The sequence below is a fragment of the Humulus lupulus genome, chromosome 2, assembly GCF_963169125.1.
Source record: "Humulus lupulus chromosome 2, drHumLupu1.1, whole genome shotgun sequence".
Lineage (NCBI taxonomy): Eukaryota > Viridiplantae > Streptophyta > Magnoliopsida > Rosales > Cannabaceae > Humulus > Humulus lupulus.
In genome coordinates, this window is record NC_084794.1 from 276,004,499 (window position 1) to 276,027,915 (window position 23,417).

Here is a 23,417-nt window from a genome sequence, read left to right on the forward strand (position 1 = left end):
GCGAGCTTAGATAGTTCGGACAAAACCGAACTACCAAAATCCTAAAACGTTTGGAGTTAACCAGATGTGAAAACTTAACAGGTCTGGAACAAACCAGCCAAAAAATTGATCGATGATAAGTAGGAGCCTAAACCTATCACGAGACAAGTCAAGATCGAGGCTGGAATATCTAAGAGAAAAATAGTTTCAAACTCTTAACCTCGGAACAAAAACTGAGGATGAGGAAAAGTGACTAAACAAAAAAAGATATAACCAGATCATTCACATTACATACCATTTAAGTACTTTTGAGTTCATGGTTAAATTAATATCCGACCTTGATAAGTAACGAGGTCGGAAGCGGATAATTCGAATAAACTATGCATGAATGCATCGAATTTCGAGCCCAAATCCAAACTATGTTTGTATGAATAAATAAACATAACCGGTTCATCAATATAAAAATATGCAAAATATTTCGAGCCAAGAAATGTAAAGCATATAAAAGAATGGTAAAAGAAATTGTATCAGCCCCGTGGGCATATATTAAAATAGTTACAGAAATAAGGGGACACAGCCTTGATAACTGATCTCCCTGAGGTCAGATTCAAGGAAAAGGAGTCTCCTTGGCCTTCTCAGCATCAGTGGCACCGGACCCCTCAGGACGAATAGCATGACTATCCTCCTGAGCTTCCTCCGAAACGGTGCCCGGAGCAGCCTTTTCCTTCTCAAGCTGCTCAGCCTTCTCCTTCTCAAGCCGTTCAGCCTCTTCCTTCTCGAGCCGGGCATTCCATCGTTCAAGAAGGGCGCCTCGTGGGGACCTAAGAAGCTGGTGTCCAGCTCTTCGTTATAAGCCCACATCGGGTACATGGCTGAGCCGACCGCCTTTTCCTTCTTTTCTTTGTACTCGGCAAGAAGGCGAGTTTTGGCATCCTCTATGATGTCGAAGGTGGCGGCCTTGTCCTCTTCGAGCTTCTTATTGGTTTCCCAAAGCTGGGTGTTATCTTTCTTTTGCTCCTCGAGTTCAGCTCTCAGCTTTCCGAGCTCCTTGGCCATGTCCTCACGCTCCTTAACCACTGCCTCGAGCTTAGCATTCGCCGCCTTCAGATCGTTGTTCACTCTAAGGTGGAGGTCCTTCGCCTCTTGAGCATGAGTCCTGCTCGAATGGATCTCGTTGTTCAACTCGTAATTGAGCTGGGCAGTGAAGGCAAGAGCCTGAAAAAAGGAAGAAACCACCATTAGCCTCAGGTCAGTATGAATGTAAGCAAAAGGAATATAGCAGGATACTTACCGCGGCAGTGTGCTCGATACTTTTCTCGTAAAGGATAGTGCGGTCTCGGGTGCCAGTTAGGCACTGCCACTGAGGAGCTTCGAAACTGCCATAGCTCTGGCCGATCCGGGACATAACATCCGAGATCAGTGTAGATCCGTGAGGTCCAGCAGCATTATCCACCACATACGAGTCCATATGGGTGGAGATTTTTAGCTTCTGAACTCGAGGAGCAGAATGCCTTCTGGAAAGCTAAGCTGAAGACGTTTCGCCCACCACAGGAGGTTGGGACTCAATGGCAGGGGCACCAACCAGCGAGGTCGGTGCGACTGCGGAGACGACGGCCTGCGAGGATGGCATTGTCGTGGAGGCGCTAGCCTGGATAGTCGACGCATCAATAGAGCTCGAAACCGGCGGGGCAAGGGGAGGTGTCTTTTTGGACCTCTTGAAGCCTTTGCTCGGCTGACCGGTCTTCAGTGACCCCGCCCTAGGGCGTTTGCTCCTCTTGGCGCCTGCATTGTCGATAAAGGCGTCAAGGTCGGAGTCCATCTCGCCTGCACAAGTCACAACACAGTGAGTCAGTAAAAGAGAAATGTACATCAAGTAATTTCGGTATCAGACATATAGAGTGATGATAGAAGAAACCTAACTGGAACACTCCCCCGAGCTCGAGCTTGGGGACCATGAAATTTCCCCGTCTTCAGAGGAGGCGGGGGGAGTGCCTTCCCTATAAGTAGGGGATAACCTCGAGAAGTCCCTATAATCATTGGTCCCGTACTGCACAGCTATCCCATTCCACACCTCGTCCGTGGTGTACATGGTATCATATTTCTCGAGCCCACTATCGAACCTATGGACACAGTCATCTACCCAACTCCATATGTAGAAGTGGTATCTATCCTGTGGGCACGAGACTATTGGGCATGTGTTCTAGTAGTGTGGGGGACCACATCCTCGAGGTAGGGAGGACTTTACCTTCATCTGAGTCCGAGCTCGAGGCTTCATCATTGGCCTCATTCCCAGACCGCGGACTCCTCAGACGAACTGGGAGTGATGGCCTCCTTTCTCTCCTCGGAGGAAGGGCGCTTGTGGGCAGTGGCACCTCCTCCCAGCGTTCATATTTTTTGCTGGACCAGTCAGAGGTTGACTGGTCTTCTCCCAAAAACTCGCAAGCTCGGAGCTTGTCCTCGTGTAATAGATATGAGAGAGACCTCCTGCCATAAGGAAGTTGGAGCAAGGCCTCTCTGTGCCTCGTCATTGCTTCATTGGGCGTGGGACGCTTAAAATTAGCTGAAAAGCGAAACACATTTCATTTAAATATGGATTTAAGAACTAAAGTCTCGAGCTCAGGAATAAAAGTAACGAGAATACTTACGAATCCGCCTGAACGAGTAATGTCGAGACGGGGACAGACCGTCTGTCCAAAAGAAGGCCTTCTTGAAATCAGGCGGGTGATTGGGGAGATCCTAAAAAACCTTCGTCTCTTTGGGATAGCTCGAGAGATAGTAAAAACCATCCCCTCCCCGAGCTCGGGAGGGGTTACTTTTCAAACAAAAGAGATATAAAATCTCTTGAGGTGAAGGTCCTTCCCACCTCAGCTCGTGGTACATGGACCTCAGAGCAGACATCACCCTGTACGAATTAGTGTTGAGTTGGAACAGTGCCAACCCAACGAAATCAGTAAAGTCTTTGAAAAAAGACTTCAAGGGCAGCAGTGCTCCCGCCCTCATATGTTCTTGGCTCCATGCCGCATATTTTACTGTGGCATCGCGGCCGCCAGGGGTGAAACAGCTCCGTTCTTGACCAGTCGGAGCCCGACACTTCAAGGTGCCTGACAAATGGAGGCCATGGAAGGTCAGGATTTCAGATATTTGGCTGGTTGTGGTAACCGTGCTCCAGTAGAGCTCGGCCTCGAACATCTCCTTCCTCGGCTGCGAGGATGAAGTTTCCCCCATTAATGAAAACTGGAGTTCCCCTGGATGATACGCAACAGTGACTTTTAGCGCAGGGTCGAGGGGAATGGGCCTAGGTCCTGAATTGGGCTCCGGATAGAGGGCCTCCCGAAGAACTCTTCTCTTCTTTTCAATGACCTCGTCTATCTGGCGGCGATAGTGAGCTCGAATGTCTTCTTGCTCGTGTGCAAGCTCGTATTCTCTTATCCGACGTTGGTTCCGGGCTCAGAGATTTCGGCTCGTAAGGGACTGCCAGCAATGACCCCCAGCATCTTTCCAGATTCTGTGACATCTAGCGAGAAAGAAAAAGTGGTGAGGGCCATGCATGCAAGAGTCACGAGCTCGATGGAATGATCTCGGAGATTTAGGAACGAGATTAAATACTAAGACCCTTATTGAAGAGTCAGGGGCGTGTATTCCACGAAAAAGAAAAGGAGTGTGGATAATTTTTTGAAAATCCCAAAATTCAAGGGAAAGGAGAGTGGCGGTTAGCCAGGAAAAGCGTTTTTGGGTTTCGTGCATTTGTCAAAGCCCATGTTTTTATCCGAAAGCTTAATGTACAAGAAACGCTGCCTAAGAATTTCAAAACCCAGAAAATGGGAACCACATTCAAACGTCAAAACTGGGTATAAACCAGAGACAAACATCCAGAGTGAAAATCCAGAAAGCATAAAAACCTATCGGTTCAAAACCTCCTATCGTATCATGCTAAGAACGTAAACTAGCACACACAGCAAGAACATTTTAAATGAAAAACAAAAACGGCATACTTACACAGTAATGGCGATTGCAGAGAGATCGTCGATTGGAGAAGAGGTTGCAGGAAAGAACTCACTGATTCGAACAAACTAGGATTCCTTTGTTTCTTTGGTCGAGAAAACATGCACGGAACAGGAACTTTGCAAAGAGGTCTCTGGGCTTGTTTTTCTTCTTTTCTTGCTCATGGCGAATGAGGATGAAAGTGAAGAAGATGAAGAGTGGGGTCTTGTATATATAGGTGGGGAAAAGGAATTAATCAGGAGCGTCGAATGAAATCCTCACTAGATCGAACGGATGGGGATCAATGACAAGAAGGCGCCGAAAAGTTGTCAGACGGACGATCGTGGGCGTGTTTCCAAGGTACTCAAGTACCTAAAATGAGCAATACCCAGCTGACGCGTGTCCATTTTCAAAGGTGTGACGGTACAGTTCTCAAGGAAAGTAGTTCAAAAGTTTCCTTCTCTTAGGATTCGAACAAATACTTTTGAGGGGGCAAGATGTTATACCCAGATTTCGAGCCATGGTAAATATGACCTCGAAAGTTGGATTCGCAACAAATGGTCTCGTAAGGATTGAAGTATGCTCCAGGGTTGTATATCGAGCCTGCAAAGTACGATATATGACCTCGAATATATGAGCTCGAAATGGTCTCGATCTCGAAAGGTAGCTCCGAGAACACACTCATCTTCGGGGACGACTTCGGATCGGGGGTCTCGAGCTAGATGTACGTACGATCTCGAAAGACACGTGATCTCGGGAGATGCCATTAGCTCGAACAATGACGTGAGACCTGGGATGCTAAAGCCTTAGAGATACGCGATAATCACCTTGAATATCTACAAGTATTATAAATATGAGATGTAATCCTCATTTATTAATGTAAATCCCCAAGAATCGTGGGATATTATTTGGTCAGTTATGCGTTTCCTGGTCTTCAGGGACGTTTCCTTTTATATCTGATTATAGGCATTTAAAGCCATTTATTTTATTCACAAAAGAGTAACTACCCAAAATATGTGGGATAGTATTCTGCATCCTTCTCTATAAATAGAGAAGCCATGCACCATTGTAAGGGACCAAAATTCTGATCCTTGAGAGAAAACTCTGAAGAATTCATGCTAAGGAATTTTCAGAGATAATCTTAAGATTAATAACAGAGACTCGTGGACTAGGCAGATTTAACTGCTGAACCACGTAAAAATCGCGTGTTTGATTTGTTTTATTTCATTTAGCCATTGTCATTCATTGTTTACGTGCTCTTCTTTTATTGTTTGACGAGAAACGGCATCAACAAGGTCGAATAATGGATTTGATTTGGTAGGGTCCTTCCCAATTAGGCCCGAGCACGCCTACCGAGGGGTCTTATGTGGCCAAAAATACAAGTCTGAGCACCGAATCTCCCAATCCAAATTTTTTGTCTCAAACCCTCTTGTTGTATCTTGTAGCCCTTTGCTGGTATGTAGAATCCTTAAGTTGGGCTTCATCTCATTTTTCTTCAATTAGATTGAGTGTTTCTTCGAGCTGGGATTGGTTTGAGGTCTGGTCTAATGCCTCGCGTCTGATTGTTGGGACTTCGACCGCAATAGGTATCATAGCTTTGCAACCGTAAGCTAAGGAGAATGGGGTATATCCTGTCGAGGTCCGGGTTGTCGTTCTGTATCCCTATAGGACTTGTGGTGATTCCTCTTGCCATTTTGCTTTAGCCTCTTTGAGCCTTTTCTTAATAGAACTCTTCAGAGTTTTATTCACTACTTTGACCTGGCCATTTGCCTGTGAATAGGCTATAGAGGAAAAACTTTTGATTATCCCATTCTTTTCACAGAACTGTGTGAATAGTTCACTGTTGAACTGGGTCACGTTGTCTGATATGATTTTCCTTGGTACCCCATATCTACAAATTATATTTTTCACCATGAAATCCAAAACTTTTTTCGAGATGATTGTAGCTAGAGGTCCGGCCTTGGTCCACTTTGTGAAGTAATCAACAATGACTACGACATATTTTACCCCCCCCCCCCCCCTTTCCTATTGGTAAGGATCCTATGAGGTTGATTCCCCATACCGCGAATGCCACAGGGAGCTCATCATGGTGAGCTCGGTAGGTGGAGCTCGCTGGATTGAAGCAAACTGTTGACACTTGTCACAACGCTTGAAATTTTTGAACGATTCTGCCTTAACTGTAGGCCAGAAGTATCCTTACCTAATCACCTTTTTTTGATAGACTATTCCCCCCAATGTGGTCTCCGCAAAATCCTTCATGGATTTCTTCCAAAAAAAATCTGGCTTCAGGTGGAGTTACACACCTTAGTAGTGGCATAGAATACCCTCTTCTGTACAACCTCCCTTCCAAGATGGTGTATCTTGTACATAAATTTCCTAGCCTCGTTCGCGAGTCAATCATGTTGAGGTCTTATTCTTCAGGCTTGGCTATGCTTGGGACTGGTAGGAACTCGACCGACACCACATTGAGTGCATCAGCTTCTTTGGTTGCGGCAAGCCTAGCTAGAGCATATGCATTCGAGTTTTTCTCCCATGGAACTTGTTCAATGGCATAGAACTCGAATTTCCTGAATGTTGCCTTGACTTTATCCAAGTAAGTTGCCATCTTAATGTCACGAGCTTGATATTCTCCTAAGACCTGGTTAACGACCAATTAGGAATCACTATAGCAATGGATGACCTTCTCTTTGAGCTTGGAAGCTATCCGAAGTCCTGCTAATAGTGCTTCATATTCAGCCTCTTTATTTGATGCCTCAAAGCCAAACCATAAGGCTGAATGAAAACAATTTATCGTCGGAGTGATCAAAATGATTCATGCCCCTGACCCATTCTCATTTGAAGATCCATCAACGTAAAGTCTCCATAGCTCACGGGCTGGGGTTATGACTTCCTCGTTGATGATTCCCGTACATTCAACAATGAAATATGCTAAGACTTACCCTTTGATTGTTGTTCTCAGATGATAAGTGATCTCAAATTTCCCGAGTTCGACAACCCATTTTAACAGTCTCACGGATGCCTCAGGTTTTGATAATACTTGCCTTGACGGTTGATCAGTCAATACGTGTACTGGATGTTCTTGAAAGTAAGGCTGGAGCTTTTGAGATGCATGTATCAAGCACAAGGCCAACATTTCCATTAATGGATATCTTGACTCTTCCCCCAGTAACCTTTTACTAACATAGTAAACAAGTTATTGCACTTTCTTATCCTCCGGAACAAGTACTGCGTTGATTGCATGCTCGGTTGTGGATAGATATAAGTACAATACTTCCCTTATGATTGGTTTAGATAAGATTGGTGGTTCGGCGAGGGGCTTCTTAAGAGCTTGAAAAGAGAGCTCACACTTGTCCGACCATTCAAATTTCTTGCCCCCTCTCAAAAGATTAAAAATTGGAAGGCATTTTTCTGTAGATTTCTAGATGAACCTACTTAAGGTTGCCATTCCTCCAGCTAAACTCTAGACATCTTTATGTTTTTTAGGTGAGGGCATATCGATTAATGCCTTGATCTTATCTGGGTTTTCTTCTATGCCTCGAGCATTTACTATGAATCCGAGAAACTTTCCCGATGATACTCTGAATGAGCTTTCTTGCAGGTTAAGTCTCATATTGTATTTTCGGAGTATAGCAAAGCATTCTACGAGATCATCAACATGGTTACAGTTATGTTTGGACTTGACCAGCATGTCATCCACATAAACCTCCATATTGTTCCTTATTTGCTCGGAAAACATCCTATTCACCAATCTTTGATATGTGGCCCTGACGTTCTTGAGCCTAAAAGGCATCACGTTGTAGCAGTACAAACCCCCATTGGTCATAAAGCTCGTATGTTCCTGGTCAGGTGCATGCATGGATATTTTTTTATATCCAGAATATGCATCCATGAACGATATGATGTCATGTCCTGCTGTAGCATCTACAAGCTAATCAATTCGAGGTAAGGAAATCAATCCTTTGGGCATGCCTTGTTGAGGTCCGAATAATCAATGCAAGTTCGCCACTTGCCATTAGGCTTCGGAACTAACACTGGATTGGCTATGCAATCGGGATACAAAGCATCTTGGATAAACCGATTTGCCTTCAACCTTTCGACCTCTTCTTTCAAGGCTTTCTTCCTTTCATCGTCCAAGAGCCTTCTTTTCTGTTGCTTTGGAAGGAATCTTTTGTCTGTGTTGAGTGCATGGGTTATAATGTTTGGGCTGATCCTAATCATGTCTGAATGTGACCATGCAAACACATCTTGATTTTCCCTCAGGAAGCGGATTAATATCTATATCGCGTCCTTTGGAAGGTTCTTCCCTATCTTTACCACCGTCGTGATATCCTTTTCATCGAGCTCTACGTCCTCGAGCTCCTCGATTGGTCCGAGATTGGCCCTATCCTCTTCTATTCTGGGGTCGATCTCTTCTTCAACTTTGAAGACTGTCCCACTTATTTCTCTTATGAAAATGCACTTTTTTGGCCCTTCCTTCTCATGGAGATGCTATAGCATTCTCGAGCGACCAGCTAGTCTCCCTTCAACCTCCCAATGCCAGTAGGTTTTGGGAACTTGATGGCCAAGTGCCTCACAGGTGAAACTACCCCCAACCCAATCAGATTTGGTCTCCTGAGCAGTACATTGTAGGTCGATGGGGTGTCCACCACTATGAACTCCATTATCTTGGTCACTGAGACGAGATAGTCTCCCAAGGTTACCAGGAGCTTGATAGATCTCGTGCTGGCTATTCCTTCTCCTAAAAATTCGTACAATGTCGTCGCACAGGCTTTCAAGTCTCGAACCGAGAGTCCATCTTTTCCAAGGTTTCCTTATAAAGGTTGTTAACCGAGCTCCCATTATCTATCAGGACTTGGCATACCCTTTTATTGGCGAGCTGGAATATGATGAACAAAGGATCATTGTGGGGAAACTGGATGTGCGAGGCGTCTTCTTCAGTGAAAGTAATGGGTTGAATTTTAACCCTTTGTTGTTTTGGAGCTCAGGGTTCAGGTTCGTAGGGAGATCTGTCCCCCATCTTAAGCTCATTGACATATCTTTTCTGGGCATTTCTGCCCCACCCAGCGGTATGTGGTCCTCCAGCAATGGTTACCACATCCTCCCTATGTATCGAGGGAGGTTGGTCATCCTCACTTGTGTGTGGGGTTGTATTCAGCTGGACAGGTTGTGTAGGAGCTGCCCTCTGTCCAGCCGAAGCTTGGGTCAGATTCTTGTTTCTACCATACTGCCCAAAATATCCTCTCGAGATCAGACCTTCGATCTCATCCTTCAGCTGTCTGCATTCATCGGTGGTATGTCCGAGGTCCCTGTGGAATTTGAAGAATTTATTGGTATCCCTTTTTGACTTCTGATTTTGGTCGGGTCAGGTCGTCTAAACGAGACCTGGTTCTCAATTGCAATAAAAATTTTCTTTTGAGTATATGTAAGCTCATTATAAACTGTATAAACGGAAAAGTATTTATCTCCTCTTTTCTTTTTACCCCCGTCTGCCTCTGAGTTATTCCCTTCATTTTTCTTTCTCTTTGAAGGGTTATCTCCCAACGACCACAACATTGAGGGCACAGCCGAGGTCAAGGCTGAGTTGACGTTCGTCGTTGTAGTTGTAATGGGCTGAGGAGTCAATTTTAATGCTGACCTCGCCTCTTCTACATTGACGATTGTCTGAGCCCGACTGTTGAATTTGGTTATGGTCTTCATGGGTTTCCTTTTCATATCATCCCAAAGGGGATTCCCTGGCAATACTCCCGCTCTTACTGCCACAAGATGACCACTGTTGTCGAAATTTTGAGTTCGCGCTACCTTTATGTTGAATCTTTCCAGGTAGCTTTTTAACACTCTCCCAGCTACTGTCTAACATTATTCAAGGCTAAAGCTTCGAGCTTGAGAGCTACCTCCTTGGTCAACTATTCCCGAGACGAGATAAAGTGCCTTCAAAACTTACCGAACCAGTTTTTTGCTGGTCCCATGAGTGTAGTTGGAAAGAGCATGCACCTAAACTCGTATCCAACATTGATAGCATGATTGTGTTAAACGTATTCAGATGGATATATGGGTCTGAGGTCCCATCAAAGGGTGCCACGTGGGGTATCTTGAATTCGTAAGGAAACAAAGTATTTGATATGTGCGGAGCGAAAGCCTCGAGCTCGTCATTGGAGTCGCCAACCTTGTCCTTTTTTCTTTCTTCTTGAAGTAGCCTGAATGCTCTTTCAAGTTGGTTGATTCTTTCTTGGACCAAGTCCACTGGAGGTTGAGCTTGCATTTTGGGTAGCTGGTTATTGTTCATGAAAACTCCAACTCCCTACCCCTGTTCAGGGTTATACTAATTCCCTTGTACTGTCTGCGTGGGCTCTTTTCAGTTGTTTAAGTGTGTTTGTAAATCCGGGTTTGACGGGTTAGCCTGCCCCCGATTTTGATTCAATTGATCTCGAAGATTGGGGTAATTATTCTCATAATTCCCAGTATTCCTGGGCTCGGTGTTGTATACACTCACCTTCCACTAAGGAAGCTAACATTCCTCTCTGGTTGTTGTTGTTGTGTGGCTCGGTGCTTATGAGGTGGGTTTTCCTCCTTCCCCCTCGCCCCAGTCATTTGTGACCTCGACATATGGCTTCCCATTGGCTAAGATGGCCTATGTCCTCAGTGAGTTTCCCATTCACCCCCTTGGCCAGGTCGATCCCTATGATTTCTTTCTCGACTCCCACTCTGAGAGGGTCTTTAGGGCGCCTACTCCTCTGTCCGGTTCCCATTGGGAGCCGGTTGAGGGGCCTCTCAAGTTAGAGAGGGGTGTCTTACTTGCGAAGGGGATTCCTTATTGGTGATGGCGGTGGCCTTCTGTTATTGAATCTGGAAGGTCCGAAATTGGCTCAGACAGGCTCTGGGTTGTTCCTAATAGGCTCAGGGTTATCAATCTGAGCTACGGAATGAAATTGGTTATTCCTCGTTCCATCAGTTACATTTACCGTAGGATTGCCCCTAGTAGTGTTTTGAGCATTTCTCTCAAGATGAAAGTTGTCGATATTTGTTTTGGGCCTCGGTAGGGCTTGCTGGGCCATTTGCTCAACCAATGTGGCGGTCCTACTCACTCGGGGGCCGTCCTCTGGTCCTTTGTGGTGGTGCCTATACTTCGGCAACCTATCTAGTCAACTCCTTATTCCGTCGTGTAGATTCTCTAGTACCATTTTCGTGTCCCTATAAATGAATTACTCCAGACTATTTATAAACTTGATTGTAGGAATATCTTTCCCAAATTCAGGGAAGTTATAATCAAGCATTCAAATATGAAATAAATACATTAAATGCGGTAATTATATAATATTTCGTGATAAAACGGATTTAATACACGGTAATAACGAATCCCTATGAAATAGGGATTCCCTAACAGCCTTTCCTTGTGACAAACGCGTCATCGAGCTCGATCATTACGCTGACACACTTTTGAGACTAGCCAAGCTTCAAGCTCATCGTTCCAGTTGTAGCCTCCTCCTCATTCACTAATTCGGTCGAACCCATTTCTCGGAGAAGGTTGATGTCTTCGAGCCTGTAGCTCAGGCTCGAATGCTGCGACTCATGCTCGAGTGTTGATAATAGATCTAGAACCATTCTGACAATTTGTATAAGTGTACTGCTAACACTTGTAGATCCTGAGCTTAATCTTTTCAAGCCTCCATTTTGAGGCTATTTATTATGATAATTTGTATAAGTGTACTACTAACACTTGTAGATCCCGAGCTTAATCTTTTCGAGCCTACATTTTGAGGTTATTTATTTATTCTTGAAATTTGAGTGTAACACAAACCATTTCTTGAAATAATAACAAAATTACTATTAAAATACATAGATTACCATTGTTCTAAACATTTTGAAACAGTAATTAAATTCTTTTTGAAATCAGGAATAAAATAGATGTCTTTTAGAAATAAAACTTTATTTTCAGTAAAATAAATTTTTGCTTCTCCCACTGCTCTAGCTGAAACAAAAGCCCCTGTCCCCACTCTCAGTGTGAACTTCCCTCCTTGGAGATCTCTCCAAGAGCTAAGTATTTTCAAATCAGAACAAACATGATTAGTGGTTCTTGAATCAACTATCCAGGTATAACAATTATTTTCCACTAAACAAGCCTCAGTGTCCAACAAATCAAATTTACTTTCCTTTTTGTTCTTTAACTCATCGAGGTCCCTTTTACAGTCCCTCTTACAATACCCATCTGTATGATAGTGGGAACAATTCCCATTGTAGCAAGAGTGGGCAACTTCTTTGCCCTTGCCTTTGTTAATGTTAGGATTATGAGTTGTGTGCTCAATCATTAGCAATAAATTCTTGTTACTTTTCCACCTTTTAATACTACTAGATAATTTGTCATTAGCAGGAATGGACATATGTGAGTTTCCTCCAGTCATTGTATTACTGTAATTAAACAAAAGAAAAATAATAACTTCAACCATACACTCATACACCATAAATCATAGTATTCGTACAATGAAATAAAAATAAACACTATGCATGCTTACAAAAACATATTCATATAAGTACAACGATGAGATAACCAACACAAGTAAGTGTCGTCGATAGGATAGGTCAAATACTTGCTAGTTAATACGAGACGCTCTCAATTGTTATTATATCAAAATATCTAATATCTTTATAATAAACAATTACCGTTATTTTGGTAAAAAAAAAAATATATCCAGCTAGGGTAGATATATTTTTCGTGACTGTAACCTACTATTTCAGATTTCTCGACTTAACCCATGAGTGTCGTCGATAGGATAGGTCCAACATGGAATACATCTTAAAACCCTATCATTAAGAGGTCTACCTATTAAAATCCTAGCCAAAATACCTTCTGATAGGGAAGACGAAAGCAAAGTCGTCTCAAGGCCCTGACTAGAACCAACGTTTTTCAACCAATATTAGCGACTGTAGGTTATAGTGCCTTATAACCTTCTCCCACTCATTATTTTAGAAATAAATGGTTTTCTATTAAAATATCTCATATTTTAATTACTAAGTGATTATTACCAAAGTTAACTATTAAATATAAATCACTTATGTAAATCCAAATTTTAACTCTTAAAATTCTAAGATTACCAAATTTAGAATAATTACTAACAATTATTAATTAATTCTAAACTATGTTTTTCGTGGGTATTAAACTCATTAATAACCCTAAAACATATTAAGGTAATCTAGACATGCTATTAATGTGACATTACCCACTATTCTACATAAAAAGTAGGCATTTTCCCGACACTCTCCCAAAAGACGTCTTCTACATTTAGTGCACTCTGGATACGCCCTCCAAACCTCGTTGCCTCCCTGGCGGCCAATCTATACACCCCATTGCCTCCTATCAGAGCCTAAAGCTGAAACGATATCTTGGGTCTTCTTTTTTCTGGTCACTAGGGCCTCCACCCCTACCAGATCTTGTAAAAGGGAGGTCCCATCCTCTTGGTATCCCTTCTAGCCGCGTTCTCGTGCCAGATCTTATTTTTAGCACCCTCTGTAGTAAGGGCCCTTTTTACTACCTGAGCTTATGTCGTCACTCAAGGCATTGTAGTAATAATGACATCTCGGGCTATCATAGAGTTCAGACCTCGAAGGAACCTCTCCTTCCTGGTCACATCGGTAGGTACCAAGTCCAAAGAAAATGGCTAGTCTATTAAACTTCAGGGTGTATTCTGTTACTAACATATTTCCCTGAACTAAATTGTTGAATTCATCTGCCTTCGCAGCTTTCACAACATCATTATAGTATTTTTCTTTAAACACTTCTCTGAACTTTTCCCAATTTATTGTGGTCACGTCCCTAGTATGGGACACCACCTCCCACCAAATTCAGGCATCCTACCGAAACATGTACGTGGCACAAGCCACTATCTCGTTACCCACCACCCTCATAAAATTTAGGATGGATGTAATCAGACTCATCCACTGCTCGACCTTGAGTGGATCTATGCTTCCGTCGAAAACCGAAGGGTGCTGCTTCCTAAACTGTTCATTTAGTAGCTCCCAATGGTTATCATACTCTCTGGCTACTACTTTACAGGCGATATTATGGCAGCAGGTGGTGCTACTGGCATAGCGTTCCCTGTCGGAACCTGCTGTTGTCTCAACTAGTGAATTTCTTCTTTCTGCCTCTGCAGTCTAGCTTACATTTCAACAAGTATCTGTTGCCAGCTCTCAAGGGCTAGCGAAGGGTTCTGACCCTGGTCATTATTTCTGACTTGACTTTCAGCGCTGACTGGCTCATTTGATTGCCCTGGAAGCATACTTCCAAGTATATCTACAGTCAATGACTCGGCTCATCAGGCAATAATAACAGTATTCCATGCCACCCCACGGTCCAAAGTCGATCAAATAAACATTCACCTGCATTGACAATGCTAATAAGAATTTTAATAGCTTTCACACACAGAGAGTTATGCAAATAAGCATGGAGATTCATATTCATGCTCAACCAAGGTGCTAATAAGCACGCTCTTGACGTTCACAAGCATCAGCAGTGCTAATAAGCACATTCCTTGCATTCATATGCATATAACAGTGCTATTAAGCATTTCTAGCATTCAAAAGCAACAATGATGCTAATAAGCATTTTTTTAGCATTTACAAGCAACAATTGTGCTAATAAGCACATCTTATTGTCTGATTTTTGGTTGGGGGTGGTGAACATTCATTAGCATTCATTTGGAGAATCTCATTGTCTTGTTGAATTTTTAAGTCAAATGTTCTCAAAATTATCCAAGCATGAGTACAACTTGTTGGTTTGACTCAGCTTTTACTATGTTTAGCTACTAAGAAGTGATTTCCAAAGTTCTTTTGTACACTTTCCAAACATGTTGTAAATTGGTTGCTAACACAAATAGTTGAGAGAAATTTCAAGTTTGAAGTTTTGCATTTCTTGGTGAGCTGTGAGAGTTGAGAAAACAACTTTTTGAAATTTTAGTGATCATTTGAGTTGGTAAAATCACATCTTTGGAATTTAAAACATGACGTTTACTAGAGTAATATTTTTCATATAAGAATGAATCTTTGTAATAAATTTTAAAAATTGTGTTCTATTTATTTGATCTTATATGTAATTTTTTTTAATTTTTGTGTTGCTTCTTGTCAAAAAAAATAAAAAGAAGAAGAAAATAAATAAATAAAAGAAAAAAAAAAGAAGAAGAAGAGAAAAAAATGGTACAAAAAAATGAAAAAAAGAGCAAGAGCAAAAAAAAAAAACAAGAGCAACACTTTCCTTTATTATTATGTAATTCAGTAAAAAAACCTTGCTATTATTATTTTTTTTTTTTGTAATTGTATTCATAAAAATAAAAAATAAAAATTTAGTATTATTAATAGTTTCCTTTTCTTATTGATTATTTCTAGTTAGTTGTCATTTTATTCTTTGAGTTTTCTCATGTAAATCCCAAAGGTTGTTTGTCATTTAAATTCCAATAAGTTGATATGTCAATCTTGTGACCAATACTTGTTCAAATTGCTTGTCCTAAAAAGTTTATCTTTTCTCATTTGAGCGTAAACTATTACATTTCCAACTCCAAAAGTCTTATCCTCCCCATAAAAAAAATTTCAATGCCCGTGAGAAATTTGGAGTTGAGACATTTAGGGTCTGATTGGTTCATGGTTGAAAAACTGAATTTTTGAAAAGTGAGATTCTGAAATGAAAATTTGAATTTAGTGACTAAAAACATGTTTCTGAAAATGTGATTGGTTCAATGTCTGTAAACTGTTTTTGAGTTTTAAAAAAACTGAATCTGTGATTGGTATTAAATTTGAATATGTAATTGGTTCAACTGAATCTGAATATTATTTTAATTTTATATATTCTATATACATAGGTTGTATGATATTAAATTTTGATTTATCAATAGATTTAATTAAGTAAAATTTAATAATATTAAGAAATTAAAATTTAATAATAATGTCTTGATTAAATTCATAAATTTGCTTCAGTATATAAGTGCTTTATTGCTTCAGTATATAAATATATATATATATGGAAGACTTCTCAATGGTTACTATCTATAGATGTGTGATGTGACAACATAGTGACTTAATATAATTTTTTTTTTCTACATTAATTTCGAATTTAGTTTTTTTTTGTCATAATTAATGTTGTTTACAACTAATGAGAGACACTAGCTATATTTAAAAATTGACATGTATTTGAAAAATGAAAAGTTTACCATATTATATTTTTATAATAAATACACATTTTAATCCAATAATATTAAAGTAATCATCCATGTATAGTACTTATTAAAAATACACTCATATATATATAAAAATATATATTATATATACTAACACAATGTAAATAAGTCACAGTGAAAAAAATCAGAAAATAGAGAAAACAATGTTTTTTCGTTTTCAATTATATAGACAAAAGTTTAAAATAATATTCTGATTTTGTTTTAGGAAATGACCAACCATTCATAGATTATTGTAGGTCCACTTATTTTTAGTTTTTGGAATCATAAAATTGAATCCTAATCACATACCAATCACACCCTTATATTTTTGAGATTTTTGTGTTATGACTTGCGATAAAAAAAAATATGCGCACACACACACAACTCTGGAATTGCAACTGAAGTAGCTTAGATAGTAATTTCTGATTCTTGTTGATATTTTGAAAATTCTTAGACTATTTTGCTTGATTTGACTTGATTATTCAACTTGATAATTTTCTTTTTTGCTTGAATTACTATGGACTAGCAATAAGCTAGTTGGGGGTTTTGATTAGTGCTTAAAAATGTCAATTTATTAGTTTTAAAGTGTAAAACAAATTAAGTTTTAATTGATATTTTCATGGATTTATTATAATATATTTTATAATTGAAAATATTAATATTAATTTTAATATTTAGGAATTAATTGCATTTGGGCATTAATAAAAAGCAAGAAGGAAAGAATTAGAACTGAAAAAAAAAATAGTTGAAATTGTGGCATTTTTTAAGAAAATTCGCCCAGAATTCGGCCCAAAGACCCCAGGCCCACCAACATCTCTTTCCTTCTCTCTTATTCCCCCAGCACCACTTTGCGTTGTCTACGCGTGCCACGTGCTCAACAAACCCAGCCGCCTGGAGCCCCGCCTGACCCACGAGCCAACTGGTCCAGCATCCGACCCGACCCACGCCTGCTCTTCCTTTCCCCTGCTGACAGCCACGACACGTCGCGTGCTCCCATTGGCTGTGACTTGGTCAAAGCTCCAGCTACCACCAGCCACCTTCCAGCCCATTTTTTGTGCACTTTGGCCCTTGGACCCTTCCATTTTGAGCTTTAAAGCTCACATTTTGTGTTGATTTAGAAAAATAGGCATGATGATCATTCACTAAAATAGCTAGGTTAATATTAATAATAAGATTTGATTTTTCAAAACTAATTGCTTCAGCCCCTTCGGCTTGCCAGCCATCCAAGAGCTCCAACCATCAATGCTACTCGGCCAAATACCAGAACCCAGCCAGTTCTTCACCTGGGAAACAACCAGCCGAGAAAACGGGCACTCAAAAAACAAATGAGCATGAGATTCTTGATCCTCTTCACAAACCGGACAGAGCAAGGAAGGAAGGTCCATATGACAGAGACTGAGCTTGTCTCGAGTCAACAGATGGCCTAAGGTAGCCTGCCATAAAATGAATCTGTGTTTAGGCACAGACAAAGAGTTCCAAACTACATTCGCAAAAATAACTTTGTCTTTGTTAAGCAACTTGTGATACAGACTTTTCAGACAAAGCTTGTTATGATGGACTGCCTCATCAAGTCTAACAGCAGGGAAGTCATCCCTGAGCTTAGTCAATCTTTTCCAATACCAGCTCACATCCTGAGGAGCTCTGTAAAGCCAGAAATCCTGACCTTTTAAGTATATCGAATCCACCCACTTAACCCAAAGAATATCAAGCTTAGACGAAACAGCCCAAATATACTTGGCAAGAAGCACTTTATTCCACATACAGCTATCTTTGAATCCAAGACCGCCCATACACTTAGGCAAGCAAACCTGATCCCATGTAGTGAAGTGCAACTTGCTACGCTGAAGATTTCCATCTTTAACTCCCCAAAGGAAGTTCCTACAAAGCCGATCCACCTCCTTGATGACACTCTTAGGGAGAATGAAAATACTCATCCAAAAAGATCTTATGCCCAAAAGCACCGAGTTGATTAATTGAGCCCTCCCCGCGAATGAAAGATGACGGCTCGCCCAAGTGTGAAGTTTAGACTTAATCTTTTTGATAATGAGAGAACAATCGCCAGCCTTCCATCTAGAAGTTCGAAGAGGAACTCCCAAATATTTTAGGGGGAACTGCCCTTCAGAAAACTGGAGCCCCTCAATCAGACTAGTAATTTCTTTATCCGCCACACCACCAAAATTAATCTGAGATTTATCCTTGTTGGCTGTCAAACCAGAAGCACAACAGAACGCATAAAAGCTCTCCTTGATAATCTGAACCGAGCTATTAACCCCCTTGCAAAAAATGACCAAGTCATCGGCAAAACAAAGATTGACAAGTTTAAGGCGCTTACATTTAGGATGAAACCGGAATCTCTTGTCCAAGGAAGCTTGCTGAAATAATCGGGTACAATACTCCATAGCTAAAACAAATAACAGAGGGGAAATCGGGTCCCCTTGTCTAAGCCCCTTCCGACCTCTAAACTCCCCTTGAACCTTCCCATTCATAAGAATTAGATAGGTAGGATCCTTCAAACAAGCCATGACCCAATTAATGAATTTAACCGGAAAACAAAACTCAGTGAGAATATCCTCCAAAAAGTTCCAATCTAGCATGTCATAAGCTTTGCTCAAATCAATCTTCAAGACACACCTTGGGGAAGTGTTTTTCCTCTTATAGCCTTTGATAATATCCTGAAGGATTAGAATATTATGCGCCAATAACCTGTTTTTAACAAAGGCTCCTTGGTTTGGATGGACCAGACTAGGAAGCACCAAAGCTAATCTACTACAAAGCATTTTAGAAATGCATTTGTAAATAGAGTTACAACAAGCAATTGGCCTATAATCTGTTGCCCGAGAAGGAGTCTCAACTTTAAGGATCAAGGAAATAGTAGCCTTATTAATTTCCTCAGGCAGAAAACCACTGTCAAAGAAACCGATAATAGCAGCTGATATTTCGGTCCCTAACTCGTTCCAAAGAGCTTTGAAAAATCCCGAGCCAAACCCATCAGGCCCCGGGCTCTTAATAGACTTAATGCTGAACATCGCTTCTTTAACTTCCTTGATAGAGAAAGGCTTGACTAAACTAACTTGTTGTTCCAACGTCAATCTATGACCAAGCTCAAAACAAGATTTCTGAATAGGACTAGAGGCCATGCTTTTGCTTCCCATAATCTTCTGGAAGTGAGTCACAAAATGGTTCACAACATCAGTAAACTTATCAATATTCTGGCCTGTTTCAGTAACAACCGAAGTGATACAGTTAGAGGCTCTCCTTTGCTTAAGACAGGCGTGAAAATAAGCCGTATTATCGTCTCCAAACCGCAGCCAGTCCACTTTACTTTTCTGTTTCAAAAAGCTCTCATACACTCTGGCATGGTAATCCAACTTGATACCAGCCTCAGTTTCAATTCTTTGAAGACTCACTGAGTGAGGATCACTCTGCAGGGATAACTGGGCAGCCTGGAACCTTTCTTTGGCCATTGTGAAATTCTGGCCAACATCTCCCACACTAAGCCTATTAAACTTCTGAAGCACCCCCTGAAGCCGGTTCAGCTTATAACAGATACACACCAGCCCAATCCCTCGAATAGATTTACACCAGTTTTGTAAGACAGTAGCCTTAAACTTTTCATGGTTAGACCACATATTGAAGAACCTGAAAAGTTTAACACCACAATTAACAGAAACCTCAGGTTTTATGATACAGTAGCAATGGTCTGAGTGCATTTCCCAGTTGAACACAGCCTCAGATTGAGGGAAAATGTCCAGCCATCCTTCATTCGCAAAGACTCTGTCCAATCTCGAATAAATTTTGTCATCCTTCTTCTGATTATTTGTCCAAGTAAAATGAGACCCTCTAGCACGCATTTCATCAACTAACCCCAAAGCCCTCCAAGATTGAGCATCAGATAACTCAATGGACAATATAACACGGCCACCAATTCTGTCCGCACTTTCAAAAACAGCATTAAAATCTCCAGTTATCAACCACGCAGTAGCTGGAAAACAAAGAGTAGTCAAATCCCTCCAGAGACTCACTCTTTCCTCTATAGAGTTCCTACCATACACAAATGTCACACAAAACTCTTTATTTGTCCTTATGCCCTTAACATAAGTGTGAACCAGCTGGTCTATTTCATGAAGAACCTTAACAGAAACCAAGTGTTGTTGCCAAATAATCAACACTCTGCCATCTGAAACTGAACCCGAAAAAAAACTCCAACCTCTAAAAAAAGATTGCATCATCTTCTTGATTTTATCACCCCTAAGTTTGGTCTCCAACAAGCCACCTAAACCAATTTTATTAACAAAACAAAAGGAGCTCAGAAATTTCTGTTTCTCCTCCTTATTAATGCCTCTAACATTCCAACTAAGGATGCTATGATTCTCCATGTAACAAACTAGTTGAAATTAGTCCCAAATTTGCTACCTCCAAGACCTTTCCTTGCAACGCACTGTAAGAATTAGTCAAAGTGTTCTTTGCCCTCTGGGTGGCCTTTTTGTTCCCTCCAACCCGTTTAGGGGTAATCCAGTCCGAATTACTGCCTGTATTGGTCTTACTGATTGGATTCCGAGTCTGGTTAACACCAGACAAAACAGGAGCAGATTTAGAAGTCTCCTGGGGCATATCCATCTCCTCATTATTCACATTCAGAGTCTCACTTCCCTCATTCCCATTGACGACATCACACGGCCCAGTGTCAGGAATTCCTGCCTCTATGACCTCTGAAACAACCTGGGAAACCTTATGGCCTTACCCTGCCTCATCCTTCCCCAAACTGGTTTTTGGTCTCCAAATCTCAGCTGGTTTCTTGTTACACATACTGACAGTATGGCCATACACTTTACAACCCCTGCATTGGGTAGGAAGCCACTCAAACTCCAGAAATTGCTCCACTAACTGCCCTTTCTCATTGAGAAATTGAACCGATTTAGGGAGATCCTCCGAGAGTTCTATCTCCACTAAAACTCTAGCGAATTGCATCATAGATCTGTCCTTCGTAACCTTATCGACCAATATTGGAACCCCTATTGTGCTCATAAGAGCACTCAAACACTTAGTACCCCAATATTGCAATCCAAGACCTGGTAATCTAATCCAGACAGGAACAGACTTCACTACCTTCAATGTGTCCAAATCAGTAGACCAAGGCTTTACTATCACTGGTTTCCTATCAAAATGGAGAACCCCAGCTTCCAAAACTAGATCCCTAGTGACTTCATCACGAAAGTTAACAAGTGTGAACCCATTATTCAACCTAGCAATTCTCTCAATGCCAAGTTTACCCCATATCCTTTTAATAAATCCCTCAAACACTGCAAATGGAGGGTTTGCCCCAAGCACCTGACACACCACAGCTGAACTCCAGAATAAACTCTCAATTTGGACCTCATCCAAATCAACTTGAGCAATACGTTGGCCCTCTTGAACAATTGGTTCCTCAAACCTGAGCTTTGCCCCACCTTGATTAGGAAGCAGGGCTCTGAACTGAGACCATTTATCCCTAGCCTGGCTTTGAAACTTACCTGCAGTCTCAGTCGTCTCCTCTACTACATCTTCTAACAAACCATCTCCAACAGATGTTCCAATACAGTCCGAAGGACCATGAACTCCAGCTTCAGGAAAATCCAGCATCGAATCAGTATAAACTTCTTCCATCTCCTCCGGAACAGCATCGTCGACTACAGTCTGCTGCCCTCCAACCGTCTGGACCGCTGGAGAAATAACCACCGTCGGTTTAGTAGCTGGCTTTGGGGTGCTTTTCTTGCGTCTCGCCATGGATTTTTTGTTGCTGCCTTAGCAGCTTCAGTTTACATGGTTTGGAGAAATAGAAACCATTGTATTTTTAATTTTTGTTCCTTCTCTGTGGGGTATGTCACTAAATTGATTAAACATTTTGTTAGGGGTAGACTTCTTAGTCAGGCTAAGAAGAAGCTTAAGTCACATGAGCTTGCTTTTTTTGACAAAGTAGTTCAGCTGTAAGTCCTCGGTTTTGTGTTGTGGCTGTTGAGTTTGTAATTGTTTGGTTGATTTTCAATATATTTCCCTTTTCATCAAAAAAAAAGATTTGATTTTTCAAAATCATAATTTATTATTAATGTTTCAGATTTATTTTGTAAACCCCATTTGTAGTTTAATTTCTTTTTAGTCTTTTTCTTCTTCTATAAATAGGGATTCTTCTTCACATTTGGCATGTAACTTTTTAGAGTAAAGAAACTATAACAAAATTTCTACCCACTTTCTTCTCATACTTTCTTCTTAGAATTTTGTGAAAATAATGAGCATAATGGCCTAATCTTCTTAGGAATGTTAGGAATGATTCCATATATTAGTGATGTTATTTTGCTACTTTGATTTACTATGTTCCTAATATAATGCATTTGAGTTGTTTATGTTCTTTCAACTTCATTTTTATTTTGTTATCTTTATTTACTTGTGCTAATAATATATAGGATTAGTCATGCTCTTTCTATGTGTTTCTAATTAGTAAAAGTAATATTGATACATAATTTTATGTCTAATCTTCTATTGCATTATTGCCCTTGGGTATTTTGTCATTTTTAGATTTTTCATAAGATTAACATTGTGCTCCTAAAGTAAAGAACTTTATAACTCAAATGGATTTTTGTTAGAAAAAAATATAAACTTTAATGTTAGTTTTTCTAAGTAAATATTGAGATGTGAACTATTTACTTGTGTAGTTTTGTAAATCAAGTAACTACACAAGCATATGGATGATTCTTGAAACATTTCTACTTTTCAATTCTTGATTACATCTTATTTTTATTTCACTTGTATCATTTTATCATTTCATAAAAAAGATAACAAAAAAATCGCAAATCTATTTTCATTTCCATTTCTATTTATTTCATGTTACTAACTTTTTGTGTTATTTTTCTACTAATCTTTTGGTTTTAGGTTACCTCCTTATGGATCGACTGTCCGACTTGTACTACAACTACTGCTTAGTGGTTGTCATAATTTGGCCGTTAAACAAATTTTGGCATCATTACCGGGGAGGTAAGTTCTCAGAAGTTTGGTTAAAATGTTACCAAAATGTTATTACCTATGTTTGTATTCTTGTTGGTAATAATTAGTGATAACTCTCTTGTTTGTTTTCACTTTAATTTAATTTTGTTATTTTATTATTTGATTCTCTTAATATTGTAAAAAAAAGGGGGCTATTGTTATATATCTTTTTTTTGTCTCTCTTACGGTTAATAAAAAGAAAAAAATATATCTAAATTAAAGTTGGTAAAAAAAAAATCATATTTTTTT

The 23,417-nt window shown here is 40.4% G+C and overlaps 1 protein-coding gene across 1 annotated transcript; it reads right to left on the reverse strand.

The window, feature by feature from the left end:
* Positions 1–6,370: 6,370 nt before the first annotated feature.
* On the reverse strand, positions 6,371–21,917 carry LOC133815521 (uncharacterized). Its single transcript, XM_062248352.1, has 5 exons — positions 20,963–21,917; positions 20,540–20,863; positions 17,371–20,427; positions 6,641–6,732; positions 6,371–6,598 (listed from the first exon to the last, which is right to left on the reverse strand). The coding sequence occupies exons 1-5, from the start codon at positions 21,915–21,917 to the stop codon at positions 6,371–6,373; spliced, it is 4,656 nt and encodes a 1,551-aa protein (XP_062104336.1).
* Between the last annotated feature and the right edge of the window lie 1,500 nt (positions 21,918–23,417).

Bases quoted from the DNA above. Each gene is read 5' to 3' on its own strand.
- LOC133815521 (XM_062248352.1), bottom strand. From the start codon at position 21,917: ATGGCGAGACGCAAGAAAAGCACCCCAAAGCCAGCTACTAAACCGACG. The intron at 20,428-20,539 runs GTTTGTTACATG...AAATTGGTTTAG, and splicing joins TTTGGGACTAATTTCAACTA to GTGGCTTGTTGGAGACCAAA. The intron at 6,599-6,640 runs GTCATCCATTGC...GTCGTTAACCAG, and splicing joins CTTCCAAGCTCAAAGAGAAG to GTCTTAGGAGAATATCAAGC.